A 15417-nucleotide genomic window follows, 5' to 3' on the forward strand; every position below is an offset into this window, starting at 1 on the left:
TGCAAATGATAAACTAAAATAAACAAAATAAATAAATATGTTTTTTTTATTTATTTTATTATTAGGTTGCGTTCGAAATCTACTTGAGGACGCTCTATTTCCCGCCATTTTAACTCTCGTTCTGTTTAAAGCTTTCACATATTGATCATATTGCTAAATTGTGATACGATTTAATATTATTTACTATCTTTAGTTTATACGATAGATCAACATTCTAACCCCCTGATAGATTCTTTGTTTTTAATTCGTTTCCCATTCGTACTGCGCCATACACTTCTTCACTTCTTAACTGAAATTTATTCGATTTAACAATGGTGATATGATATTGAGCTACAGCAATGACCACACAGCAAAGTGTAAATAAAGATAACAGTAGTATATTTGGTAATATAAAAACATTCTGTTAAATTAACAATATTACATGACTCAAAGACGTATAACTAACATAATATACGTCCTTGCATGACTGAAATACATTAATTTTGTATATCATAAATAAATGCAGCAGGGAACATTCAGGACAGAGAAAAACATAAATAAATAATATACTAGTACATTTCGAATATTAATAAACACCTACATTAGTACAACAGTTCACAAAATCAGAATAAAAAAATTGTGAATTGTGCAGGGGGCGTAGCTGCCGTTACACATAATTTTTCCACTGAAAGGCAAAATTTTTGCCCCTATCCAATAATCCCTCATTTTCAAATGCATGGCATTTTTAAATTTCCAGACCTTCGTCCCGGACGACACCTATTAAAGGACCTAGCTCCAAGTTGTATTTATTGAAAAAAAAATTCAACCGTTCTGAACTTGCATAAATATTTGACACTGGATGTAAAAAAAATCAATCAATCAACTGGCTTCCAGTAATGTTGAGTACTCTCAAATCTGCGTGTAATGACCACAATTATTCAAAATTCCTAATCATGTAGGGATTTTCCAGTAGAGGATATAAACAAATACGATTTTTTTTTTATTTTGTTAGGCATCTACTATGTCTGTATGTGTTTGTGTATATAGCTACTAGGGTGCTGAAGGTTTAAGATTCAAAAGATTGATGGTTGATGTCTAGCCAAAAAGATAGTTCTATGTTATATTACATAGGCGGATCCAGGGGGCCCTGGGGGCCCGGGCCCCCCTTTCGTGGGAAAAATTTGGTTGATTATATAGGGAATCATTGAAGCATGACTGGAGCGTCCCCCCTCTTAGGAAAAGTTCTGGATCCGCCACTGCATTGGTAGTATGCCTATTTTATTTAATGAAGGATAGTCAATATGTACTATTAATTAAGTTAAACGTATATATCAATCAGAACGGAATAGTCATACTTTCATTTATATGGTATACGATATTTTGGTCCCTTTTTTCAAAAAGTTTTTAATCGCTGTGTCTTGAACGATATCATATATAGTGAGTTACCTAAAAGAGTACATTTACCTACTTTGTAATATAACCCAAAAAACTGCAGTGCCTTCATTTTTCTTTTTCTTTTCTGGAAGCATATATATATATAGTAATAGCTATACGTCAATATCTTCTCGTGTATAAAAAATATGATTTCTTGGCGACATGAAGTCAGTTAATGAACAAGACAAATTGTTTACATTATAAAGAAATAAGAAGGTGTAATTGACTGTCAATGAGACAACTCTCCATCCAAGTCACAATGAAGTAAATTATCTTATAGGTTCAAGTACGGCCTTTAACTTGGAGCTTTGGCTTACACCGATCAGTAAGCTATAATAGAGGGCTCATAAAGATAAGTATGCAATTGTATTTTTGTAATAGATAAATAAGTCCTTGTAAAACGTGTCCATGCGGACATAAATTACTAGTCAAAAGACCAAGATTGCATGCAGAGTTTACTAGTATTTGAGAAAGTATTATGAATGTCCCCAGACAAATTTCCCAAGTTTTCAACGATTTTCGGTACTTATACATCTTCGGATTTCAAATGTTTGGCTTTGAGCGTTCCTGATGAAGGTAAATCCAGAAAAGCGCTTCGGACGCAATAAATTATTAAACGTGTTGTTTTATATTTTTACATCACTGGGTCGATACCTCTGCTGGTGGACTATCAGTCCCCGAGGGTATCATCAGCTCAGTAGTCAGTGCTTCGGTACTGACATGATTAAACAAACTTTACTAAAATTGTCCGTTTATAAATTTTGAAATTATTATGAAACTAAGGTTTCAACTCCCTTAGGCAAAGTTGGCTTTAGATGAATTTGGCATGATTTATTTTAGGTATTTTTAACATATAGCTCTTCAACGATTTTCGGTACTTATATATCTTCGGATTTCAAATGTTTGGCTTCGAGCGTTCCTGATGAAGGTAAATCCAGAAAAACGCTTCGGACGCAATAAATTATTAAACGTGTTGTTTTATATTTTTACATCACTGGGTCGATACCTCTGCTGGTGGACTATCAGTCCCCGAGGGTATCATCAGCTCAGTAGTCAGTGCTTCGGTACTGACATGATTAAACAAACTTTACTAAAATTGTCCGTTTATAAATTTTGAAATTATTATGAAACTAAGGTTTCAACTCCCTCAGGCAAAGTAGGCTTTAGATGAATTTGGCTATTTATTTTAGGTATTTTTAACATATAGCTCTTCAACGATTTTCGGTACTTATACATCTTCGGATTTCAAATGTTTGGCCTTTTAGCGTTCCTGATGAAGGTAAATCCAGAAAAACGCTTCGGACGCAATAAATTATTAAACGTGTTGTTTTATATTTTTTCCTTCAAATTCATATAGGTAATAGGTCCATGACATTAATTTTACTAGGTAAATTCTTTGTACTGGTAGAAATCCTTCACATGTAGACCGAAATGAATGTTTAATTGTTATGTTTCAATATTTGTAACCGTTGTTCAACATTAATCTTTAATTATCTTACTTAGATCTGGAACTATTACCCTACGTATTAATATATTTATCATAACGTGAGTACCCAAATTGCACCTACACGTGTATTTTGACAGTTATTTCACCCTGAGACTACTATAATACTGTTATAGTAGTCTCAGTTTCACCTACGTTTTTTTATGATCCAGACAAAAGTTTCTATTCTGTGTTATTTTGTAGGCCGATCCTTATTTACCATAAAGTTACACCAATATAATTTTGAACACTATAGTGGACTTGAACCGACATCCAAACGACCCATGATTCTGTAATACGGCAATAAATATTTTAATTTAGAATGGAATTTTTGTTATGAGGAGTACCCAAATTGCATCCATGCTTTTTATATAGACTAGACCGTTTGTTTTCCAGTTTGAATGGTTTTACATTAGTAATTTTGGGGCCCTTTAATATAGCTTGCTATTCAGTGCGACCCAAGGCTCCGTGTAGAAGGCCGTACCTTAACCTATAATAGTTTACTTTTATAAATTGTTATTTGGATGGATATATAGTTGTCTCATTGGCACTCATACCACATCTCCCTATATCTATTAAAGTCACATCCTTAAAATTTGAATAAAAGTTGTTCTATTTCTTCAAATATTTAAAACAAGTTGACATTAGTGATTAGTCCATGCTTAATATTCCTTTTTTATTTTTAGAAATGGAAGCTTGTAACATTTTCAATTTGCTTATTTTTAAAACATGACATGTTTTACTTTTTAATTGAATGGTTCATCTGTTGGTATACTGTGAAATTTTTGTGTATATCTAAACATGCGCAGTCACCTATGTTAAAAGACATAATAGTGTCAAATCATAAAATTACAAATGGTTTAGTCTCAAGGAAAACTTGTAAGATATATGCAGCTATTTTTGTTGAATAGGTGCAATTTCGGCACTCAGTGCAATTTGGGTACCGTGACTTTAGGACTTTTTTTCCTAGAAAAATTATATCAGACTTTTATCATTTAAAACTAATCACAGTTGTTTCTTTTTTCAATTACATTTTTAGAATTGAATTATTATAAGGAACTGTCAAACAAACTGACGTTCTAAAAGGACATTTTTCACCGGCCTAGAAAAAAAATTCACATCAATTTATAACAAGCCTTGAAATTAAATTTCACATTAATCAAAAATTTAAGATTATTATGATTTCGTAGTTTTCAGAAGTGTTTGGTCAAATTTGAAAATAAATGCCAGACATGCATGGTTTACAATCTAGACTTATTTTCCTTTGGGAACAGTATATCTATAAGGACATCTAACTGTCAATATATGTGTTCCTGTTCGTTTCCCATAAGAATGATACATGGACTTAATTTTCTAGTAAGGCCTTTGGACTTGATTACCGAGGAAACAAAGTCGACCCAGGGGAACCAATTTTACTACTGGACAAAATTTACGGTTACATGTATTCTCAGTGTTATAACAAAAAATCTGCCACAGTGGTAACAGTACCAACGATACAACTTTCCACCGAAGTTCAAATGAAGTGGATGTACGCAATCAAAGGCAACCAGACGACCTTCATCAATGAGAAAATATACCTATATATAAATGCGAAGATATCTCTTTTTAAAGTATTTCAACAGACACATATAATACAATCTCTGACCTTGTAGTGATGTTTCCTGAAAGAATTAAGTTCCAATGAAATGTATTCCAGGGCCATAACAAGATTTTTCCATCTTCGTTTGACGGGACAATATAGTCCCAGGTGTTGCGTGTATATTTTTTTATGGAAACCCGAGTCGTTTTTTAGAACACCAATGTTGACAAACTAAAACGACTGGTTTCCTGCGCAATTACATCACTTGGCTCGTGTTGAGTAAAAATAAACCAGTCATAACGTATCAAGACCTCAGACAGAACTTCAACAAGACAGAATGGCAGACATAAAAGCATTGGAACACCCAACTTTGAAAGTTTGTTTCATTTAGATATTTTGTAGTATAATTCATTAAAGATTTTGTAACAGTCACAGTGTAATTTACATTTTCTGTACTAAGGAGAATGATCACGAAAAGTGAAAATTGACCCTAAGATTTAATTTCTTTTTAATCGGGTCAAACTGCTTGAAGTGCATTTTCACATTGGAATAGTAGATATAATTATCTGCGCAAACTTTTTGTTATAACTGATTATTTTAGATTTTAGGTTGTGGCTCAGGTTATTTCTAAAGCATACAATGAAATTTAAAAAAAAAAGAATGAAATCAACATATTTTGGCACTATAAAAAATTATTGCACAGGAATTTGGAAGCTCTATCAATAAAATTATGTAAATAATAAAGTTGATTATCAATAGAGGTTTTACCTCAGATGCTTCCAACAAAAGATTGGACGAAAATATGAACATCGCAATCTTGAGTATTAAATTATTTTTCACCTGAAGCATGACAGACATTGACAGTTTCTTAACTTCATAAGGTATAGTGCAGAATGGAATTGTACAGTATGCAATACAGACATGTACATTGCTTCATCACTTGTTTGTGATTGCTGCTTCGAGTAGTATCCCCAAAATGTGTCAGTATAAAACAGGCTCTCCCTTGAAACTATTTGCGAGTCATGATAAACTACTGCCTTGTGGTAAGAGAGAGCCATATCTGTTGCACGTTAAAGACACCCTTGTAGATTTTTCGAAAAAGAGCAGGCTTGCCGCTACAAGGCAGCACTCGCACCTGCAAAGTGGAAAGTGATTAATATAAGTTGCAATAACTTTTTTCCCAATCCACTGTAAATAAAACATGCTCCCTAAACAACATACATGTACTGGATTTGTAGAAACTGTCATTGTAAATAAAAATTGTATGCAATATTGTTAAATTCAAATAAAAGTTTTCAAGTTTTATTTTAATACATATAATCAATCCCAGGGTATACGTACATTGAATTACATTAATGTAACAATAATGCAATGTAACCCTAGACAAAATTATTATTGTTATATTCATAATCAATCAGTTCGTTACCCAGCCCTGCATTCCGGCAATTAGTCTCCAATGTTTATGGTTACATTTTCATATAACCGTAGCCAGTGCCTAAATTATTCCTATTATCCTCAGATTATGAACCAAATTGTAGGTTGTTTAAATTTGTTGAAATTGAAGGCCACATATTGCCGAAAGTGAACCATAACCTACAACCAAAAAAACACTCATATATGTAAGTACCGGTAAAAAAATAATGATAATAAAAGAACATATTAAATAGTTTTCTATTTAAATGTTTCAGTTCCTCATTACAGTAAAAGAAGAAAATTTAATCTGCATGTAATAAATGCTACTTAATTTGAATATATATATATAAAAAACACACCAAAAAAAGCAAACAACAAGGCGTACAGGTAAACTAAGAAAAACAATAATGTGGTTAATTTCATCTTTAAAATTATGTGAATTTTATTCATTTGCATGAAATGATTTTTTGCAGGTTCCTTATGAAATATTGAATAAGAAGTTTCGTTCAGCACAGAAGACAATTGACAGAGAAATCTCACATGTACATACAGCTAGCAGTGACATTGAGGCCTGTCTAGAGGACAAAAAGAAAATAAAGGATGTGTCCAGAGTAATAGATAATATGGTAGAAAAACTTTGTCTTTTGAAAAGAAAGGTAATCATTAAGTTTTTTTTATGAATAAACATATAATATGGATTGAATGTCAATGTGACAGCAACCCCCCCCCCCAAAAAAAAGTTCACAAAATTATGACAAACTATTATATCAATACAAATGGGTCAATCTATTAAAATTAGTAAAATATTGGGTGTGTAGCCTATACCAACTGGAGAAAATTAACTAGCCTAATCTTTGTGCTCAACCAGCCAAGTCTTGTAAAAATGCAAACTGGCCTGCAAAAATCATCTACAGGCCATTGAATCTAACTAAGTTTTACGTAAAATTCAGCTACATGTACATGTAGCCTACAGGCCTGTAGATTCAAAAGTTAAATGTAAAGACTGAGGATGTCATTTATATATATAACTGTTTTAAATTTAGTGAAAGTTAGGGATTGAGAAGTTAATGAGAAGGCCACGGACCCATTTATGTTTAAAGTGTCTGAAAGAAAAAGTCAAACTCAGCAAACAACTACATGTGTTAAAATAAATAATTATTAAAAAATTGCAGAGATCGGTACATGTACAGTTCAGTTTAGCTTTTTAAAGTTTAAAGTGAAGTAAATATGTGACACAAGTTTTGTGAGTGTTACTGATTAACATATGACTGTTTACCAATATCTAGTTTGTAACTTGACAGATTATGGTTAAAATCTTCAACACACTACCAAATATATTTCATCGCCTGACATACACAAATCTTTCGCTATCAGCAAGGTTTGTGCTTAGTCTTTTCTAAGGCTTTTCTCCAAGTGTAAGTCTTTTCCCAGACTTTTCTTCAAGTACTTTACACAACTTACATTTCACTGTCATTTGCCTCCACAATTGCCTGGAAATAATAAGTTGTTGACTTTGTTTTTGTTTCTGATTTCCAATTGTTGCCTTGGAAAAATATATTACAGACATGATTAAATAGCTTAGGATACATAGTACATTTTGTAATTAGATATTTAGAAAACCTTTTTTATGTCATAGGCTGACGAGAGTATAAATGAAGAGCTTGAAGCAGCCAGAGTAATAAAGAGACGAGTAGATCACCTTAAAGAAGCTGAATTACTTCACCCTCATACTAAACCTTTATGGCACAAAAAGAGATTAGACAGAATGCTGGTGGAATACTTTCTTAGAGCTGGGTTTTACAACACAGCTATCAAACTGGCTCAGCAATCTGAAATAGAGGTAATAATATTATGATTGTACCTATATATCAAGTGATCTGCAGATGTGACATCATTGTTTATGACATTTTTTTATTTTGAATTTTTGTGGGTAATCACAATTGAGACTGAGTCTTATAAAATTACATCTATCCAAATGCAGCTTTGTTCAGCTTTTTAAGTTCTGTATCTACCCCCACCCTACTCCCCTCCCCCGAAAAAACTTTATTTTTTTTTTAAATAAAGAAGGGATATACTGTTACATCTTCAACTTAAAAGCATAAGGGTAAATACCAGACGAGTTATAACTAATTAGCACATCAAATTTACAGAATTTTTTTAATAGCAATATACATTGTGTTCTACAGTGTCTTTACTCTGTAAGGACATTAGTCAAACTGTTTTGAGTTCTTTTTCCGTTTTACTGATTTTAACTTGTTTCATAAAATATTAGCTCATGCCTTTACTTCTATTTGTTATGTTATGTTGGACCTAGAGTTATTCATAGTCACATATCATAATGTCATGGTGGAATAGACATGATGTTTCGTTGTAATCATTGTATACTACCCTAGTATGAATTGGTCTGTATACAGCCACAACTACATAAACCTGGTAGTTGCAGAAAGTGAAATTCGCTTTTAAAACATCAGGGCATTTTATTTTGCTACTATCACCCTATATCATGTATATATCGAGAGAAAACTTAAGTTCACTAGGTTATATGAGTTTATTTGTCTTCTTAGAATAAATGATGTCTCTCATGACATGTGTTTTTAAGGAAAAATTTGAAATACATTAATATTGAATTATATTTCAGGATTTGACAAATATTGAGCTTTTCCTGACCTCAAAAAAGATTGAAGAATCTTTACAAAGAAAAGAAGTGGTACCTTGTCTTACATGGTGTTATGAAAATAAAAACAAACTGAGGAAAATGAAAGTAAGTTTTCTTAATTTAGATAATTTAATCAATATTCATTTATCATGTTTATAGATTGGTAAATGCAATTAAGGTCCTCATATCATAGACTTCATGGTTTACAATTTTTATACATTTTGTCTGTTGGGTGGAATATAAAAATATGCCAACATGCTTGCTTGGAAATAGGAAGGTTAAATCAAAGCATCATGTAGCGAGAGTACCAACCTCTCTGGCATTTTTACAGCGGATTCCATTGAGTGTGTAGTGAAAGGTAATAGCTTGTTAGCTGAACCGTGAAGTCATTATTAGGTGAGGTATACTACCCTCCTTTCGAAGTAGAATAGTCCAACAGACAGATCGATTGTTTTTTTGTCAGACTAGTCTATTCTTAAAGTAGGGTAGTTTACCTAACCTAACAATGACTTCACGGTCCAGCTAACAAGCAAGCTAACCAAAGATATTACCTTTGGCTACACACTCAATGGAATCTGCTGGAACGACTATTTCCATCTGGAAGACATATGTCACACATTTGGACTAGAATGATGTTGTTGCATTTGTAAGATACACATCCTTGCAAAACGTAATATTAATCCTAACTTGGCAGTGTTATCTGAATCAAAATCACTTAAAATTTGGATTTCCATACTCACTGTTTACACTTATAACCTCACAAGGACAACATCAGTCACATATTGTATTAAAACTTGTATAGTTTGATAAACAAATATTTATTTTCTTTATACTTGTTTCTTTGCAGAGTACCTTAGAATTTAAACTAAGAAAACAAGAGTTTATAGAACACATAAGAAACAGCAGATGTTTAGAAGCAGTAAAGTAAGTTCAGATGTTTTTCTATCTAGAGCATGGGTTAGAAGAAAAACTGTTTGATATAAGTAACTGCACCATGAGAGTTGGTGCAAAGCGTTCAACTGACAACATATGAAACACTATAATAACTAACTAGGATGATATATACAGTCATATACTAATACAAAATCTTTTTAAGATAACAAAAAAAAGTTTTAATATTTTTGAAACATTAAAAACAAGAATTAGTGTGCATAAGAAACTTGCCCTGCTTGCACTATTACATTTCCATGTTCAGTAAACCAAGAAATCCAGAACAAAACCCTAATTTTGCATATATTATATACTGAGCTTCAAATTGAAATGACCACAATTTCATCATAAACTGCCTTAAACCAAAACTATAACCTGATAGAGGAGTTGATCAGAAAACCCTGTGTAGAAAACATCAGGCCCCTTCATTTTGAAAAAGTTCAACATCTTCAAACAATATTAATAAGCTGTATCATACATTATATTTAAATTTCTAACCGCCAGGATAACATCCAATCAAATTTAAATACAACATATTCAGGTTTAACTCCTCCTTTTTAAATTGTTTGCAGATTTCTAAGCAAACATTTATACAAATAAAGCAAGCAAGCCAACCACAAAGTTTCATTCTACAAGCATTATGATATTAGCTCTTATCTGTTTTTATTCTTCTAGACATGCAAGAAAACATTTTTCTGTACTAGAAGATGACCAAAAACTAGCAGAAGTTCAGAGAGTAATGGGTTTATTAGCATTCCCAGGATGTTCTTCCAAATCACCTTATAAGGTGAGTAGCTAGATTTATCATTCTTCAAGAACACTTTACAAGAGAAATAGGACTGTTATAACTTATATGTTGTTTTTTATTTGGATTGTTGTCAAAATGAGATTTTCTAGATTACCATACAAATGAAATTAATACATGTTATAAAGAGTGTCATAGGAATATTTGAAATATCAAAGCTGTTTTGCAAAATCACCATACAAATTAAAGTAAATAAAAAAGTTATAGGCCTGTTAACATTACTGGCTTGTTCTTCAATTTATCTTACAAAATATGTGAAATTTCTTGTTATTTACGTCTAGCTTTGACAGAGTCAAAAAGCAAGACATGGGTATGCTGTTTCTGGCCTCTGCTGCATTGTCAACAATGTATTAGTTTGTAATTAGGTCAAATTATGGGGAACCACTTTTGGTTTTAATGTCAATGATATTTGTTATGCAGTTGTCTCGCCTGTGAAGGACAGCAAGACATAAGGATGGCTTTTCATGGTGGTGGCGTTAACAATTGTTAAATGTTCTGCTTAAGATAGATCATTGATATTTAATATAAAGTTGCATTGCTATCAGTACATATCAATTTGACAACTATTTTGGGTCCTGCTCTTTAGGTCATGGTCCAGCAACTTTCAATATAAAGTTTTCTGCATGAGTTAGTGTGATAGGATCTACTTGATAGATCAATGATATTTTGTATGAAGTTGAATTGCAATAAGTTCATATCAGTGAGGGGATTATTATGAGGCTCTGCTCCCTACTGGCTATGGTTCAGTGACTTTTAAAATAATCAGCAATTTTCAATAACATATATTCTGCTTAAGTTAGTTTGGAATGAACTACTTCCATTTGGTCAATGAAATTTTCTATAAAGTTCATTACTATCAGTGCATATAAGTTTGAATTCTTTTTTAAGGCCCTGGCCCCCTAGGTCATGTTCCAGTGACTTTCAATCAATTAACAATTTTCAATGATAAAAAAAAATCCTTTGGAATTTTTCTTTCTGTATGAACCTTGATATTTATATTCCTTTACTTGATTATTTTATTTTCTTCTACAAATTTATTTGGATATTTTCTCAGACAGGCTTTTTGACATACCGGTATTCCCATTTATATGTTACAAAAAATATGCTCTTTTTATACGACCGCAAAATTTGAAAAATTTTTCGTCGTATATTGCTATCACGTTGGCGTCGTCTGCGTCGTCGTCGTCGTCTGTGTCGTCTGCGTCGTCGTCGTCCGAATACTTTTAGTTTTCGCACTCTAACTTTAGTAAAAGTGAATGGAAATCTATGAAATTTTAACACAAGGTTTATGACCACAAAAGGAAGGTTGGTATTGATTTTGGGAGTTTTGGTCCTAACATTTTAGGAATTAGGGGCCAAAAAGGGCCCAAATAAGCATTTTCTTGGTTTTCGCACTATAACTTTAGTTTAAGTTAATAGAAATCTATGAAATTTTGACACAAGGTTTATGACCACAAAAGAACGGTTGGGATTGATTTTGGGAGTTTTGGTTTCAACAGTTTAGGAATTAGGGGCCAAAAAAGGGCCCAAATAAGCATTATTCTTGGTTTTCACACAATAACTTTAGTTTAAGTAAATAGAAATCAATGAAATTTAAACACAATGTTAATGACTACAAAAGGAAGGTTGGTATTGATTTTGGGAGTTTAGGTCCCAACAGTTTAGGAATTAGGGGCCAAAAAGGGACCCAAATAAGCATTTTTCTTGGTTTTCGCACCATAACGTTAGTATAAGTAAATAGAAATCTATGAAATTTAAACACAAGGTTTATGACCATAAAAGGAAGGTTGGTATTGATTTTGGGAGTTTTGGTCCCAACAGAATAAGGGGCCCAAAGGGTCCAAAATTAAACTTTGTTTGATTTTATCAAAATTGAATAATTGGGGTTCTTTGATATGCCGAATCTAACTGTCATGACTGTGTATGTAGATTCTTAACTTTTGGTCCCGTTTTCAAATTGGTCTACATTAAGGTCCAAAGGGTCCAAAATTAAACTTAGTTTGATTTTGACAAAAAATGAATCAGTTAGGTTCTTTGATATGCTGAATCTAAAAATGTACTTAGATTCTTGATTATTGGCCCAGTTTTCAAGTTGGTCCAAATCGGGGTCCAAAATTAAACTTTGTTTGATTTCCTCAAAAATTGAATAAATGGGGTTCTTTGATATACCAAATCTAACTGTGTATGTAGATTCTTCATTTTTGGTCCTGTTTTCAAATTTGTCTACACTAAAGTACAAAGGGTTCAAAATTAAACTTAGTCTGATTTTAACAAAAATTGAAATCTTGGGGTTCTTTGATATGCTGAATCCAAAAATGTACTTAGATTTTTTATTATGGGCCCAGTTTTCAAGTTGGTCCAAATCAGGATCTAAAATTATTATATTAAGTATTGTGCAATAGCAAGTCTTTTCAATTGCACAATATTACGCAATGGCAAGAAATATCTAATTGCACAATATTGTGAAATAGCAAATTTTTTTTTAATTAGAGTTATCTTTCTTTGTCCAGAATAGTACGCAAGAAATATCTAATTGCAAAATAATGTGCAATAGCAAGATTTTTTTTTAATTGGAGTTATCTTTCTTTGTCCAGAATCAACTTAAATCTTTGTTATATACAATATACAATGTATATTCACTTTTTACTACCAACTGATAAATTAAAATAATCTTTACCATTCAGTGATAACAAGCAGTTTTTTTACATCTTAATATTTTATGATGTATTTAAATGAGTAGTTATTGTTGCAAACTCCATTAGAAATTTTAATTGAGATTAGTTTTGGAATAAGGGAAAGGGGGATGTGATTAAAAAAATTGGGTTCAATTTTTCTCATTTGAAATTTCATAAATAAAAAAGAAAATTTCTTCAAACATTTTTTTGAGAGGATTAATATTCAACAGCATAGTGAATTGCTCTAAGAGAAAACACAAATTTTAAGTTCATAAGAACACATTCATTCTGTGTCAGAAACCTATGCTGTGTCAACTATTTAATCACAATCCAAATTTAGAGCTGAATCCAGCTTGAATGTTGTGTCCATACTTGCCCCAACTGTTCAGGGTTCAACCTCTGCGGTCGTATAAAGCTACGCCCTGCGGAGCATCTGGTTTGTATTTGATTGCTAATGGAACAATTTAAGATAATGTGTAATATTTATATATTGTTTGTAATTACAGGACTTATTGGATGAGAATTCCTGGGCAGATCTTGTGAAACAATTTAGATTTGAAAATTTCAAACTCCACCAACTTAATACAGATTCTGTGTTCACGATTACCTTACAAGCAGGTCTTTCAGCATTAAAAACACCGTATCCTTTACACTATGATAATATTATATAATATGCTTAATAACCAATATGTTTACTGTTTATTTTAACATTTTTTTAGTAGAGCAATACCAATCTCATGCAAGTCTTAAGTTAAATCAAAGTTTTGTGAATGTCCATTCATTTTTGCAAACAATAAAAACCAATAAATCAAAAAATAGGGAGATGTGGTATGATTGCCAATGAGACAACTATCCAACAAAGTTCAAATACAGATGATGTAAACACACCACAAATTTCAGATGGAGTTTACACACATGAGGTATAATTAATATAAAGTAGATTTTGGAAGTAACGACTTGTATTAGATGAACCATTTATTCATCACTTTTTTTTAACAACTGTAGCCAAGGTCATGATTGACCCTGACTTGGAGGGTTATAAAAATGTTTGTCTAACCTCCTGATTCATGTTTACCTCCTCCTAATGGACAACTTTCGAGTTTGATGCATTTCCGTCAAAAACGCTGGTTTTAGTGAATGTCATTTGTGCGTTTAGGGGCGTCATCACATCCATTCCAATGTTGAGCGAGTGGTTGGAAATTTATAATTCTATATTGTACAAATTATTCGGCAAATTGAATTTTCAAAATTGAAAACCGGCACTGCTGTCATTAGGGAATTTTCATTAAGTACCTACAAAACAACCATTATTTCTAGTTTATCCTGCACAATAACGATCACTAAGACGCTTGATGAATGTAAATAGTCCAGGGATACCGACGACCCCCTCAATCTGGTAAATGACGTCATAAAGGCGCGTATAATTGACGAGTTTTTACCGATGACGGATGAACTCGAAAGTGGTCTATAGGGTGACTCATAATCTAAGATGATGTTTGACATAATTTACCTTAACTGAAACAAGTATGTGTTACAAGCAACATGCAATGAGAAAAAGCTCTGACTGTCCAGTCTGTAACTGTCAGCTGAATGAACTGGGGAAAGGCTTACCATACTCACACTGTGCTAATTCTAAATTGATATGTGCTATCTCTGGTCAAGCTCTCAATGAACACAATCCACCGATGGCATTACCCAATGGTCATGTTTATGGATATAATGTAAGTGATTATTGAGATTTGGGCTTCGCAAAATTCAAACTATTTTGATTATTTGAAAATATACAATGCAACTCTTCGAAGGAACCTTCCATTCTGTAAACCTCTGTTTAATTTAAACATGCATGGAAGGCTCATTGAAAAAGGATGGAATTCTCTCTCTCTCTCATGAACCACAACAGAGCTTCCTGTAATTTGTTTTCAGACTTCATGTGAGCATGCTATACTGCATGATTCATTTTGAAACCCACTGTTTTCACCTGTTAACTGTTTACTCATACATGTATATTCTTACGCATACTGATCCAGAGATGGGTATGAAATTTTTGTGACATTTTTCTAAGGAACTACAAATTTGAGCACTTAAAATTAAGTTTTAACTACTGTGAGCATTATATACCGTTTGATTATATTTTCTCAGCCTTTGCTCCTCAATTCCTGATAACTAAATACCAAGTGTAGGTGTATCAACTATGAGCAGTAGCTAACAGTTCAACTTGTTTATAATAAAATCACTTGAAAATCTATTACAGAATAAACTTTTAAAATCCTTGCATATTAATAATAGAATATTTATTCTGATTTTTTACAGTCACTAAATGAGATGGCCGATGGTAATGATGGTAGAATTGTTTGTCCACGAACAAAGGAGATATTCCATATAGACGAAACAGAGAAAGTGTTTGTCATGTGATTGTTTGCTCATGAACTAGAGAGATATTCCACAATAAATGAAACAGAAAAA

General features: G+C 32.3%; 1 protein-coding gene across 1 annotated transcript; it reads left to right on the forward strand.

Moving 5' to 3' along the window:
• The first annotated feature begins 4725 nt into the window (after positions 1–4725).
• LOC143073019 (E3 ubiquitin-protein transferase MAEA-like) lies at positions 4726–15417 on the forward strand. Its single transcript, XM_076248238.1, has 9 exons — positions 4726–4851; positions 6362–6544; positions 7525–7728; positions 8527–8649; positions 9392–9468; positions 10150–10261; positions 13461–13594; positions 14480–14675; positions 15265–15417. The coding sequence occupies exons 1-9, from the start codon at positions 4813–4815 to the stop codon at positions 15364–15366; spliced, it is 1170 nt and encodes a 389-aa protein (XP_076104353.1). The 5' UTR covers positions 4726–4812; the 3' UTR covers positions 15367–15417.

The sequence above is a fragment of the Mytilus galloprovincialis genome, chromosome 4 (assembly GCF_965363235.1).
Source record: "Mytilus galloprovincialis chromosome 4, xbMytGall1.hap1.1, whole genome shotgun sequence".
Lineage (NCBI taxonomy): Eukaryota > Metazoa > Mollusca > Bivalvia > Mytilida > Mytilidae > Mytilus > Mytilus galloprovincialis.

What these genes read in the sequence shown, in the direction of transcription:
- LOC143073019 (XM_076248238.1), top strand. Translation starts at nt 4,813, where the DNA reads ATGGCAGACATAAAAGCATTGGAACACCCAACTTTGAAA. An exon ending in CTTCCAAATCACCTTATAAG is followed by an intron (nt 10,262 to 13,460) that starts GTGAGTAGCTAG and finishes TTGTAATTACAG; the next exon opens with GACTTATTGGATGAGAATTC. An exon ending in CTTTCAGCATTAAAAACACC is followed by an intron (nt 13,595 to 14,479) that starts GTATCCTTTACA and finishes AACTGAAACAAG; the next exon opens with TATGTGTTACAAGCAACATG.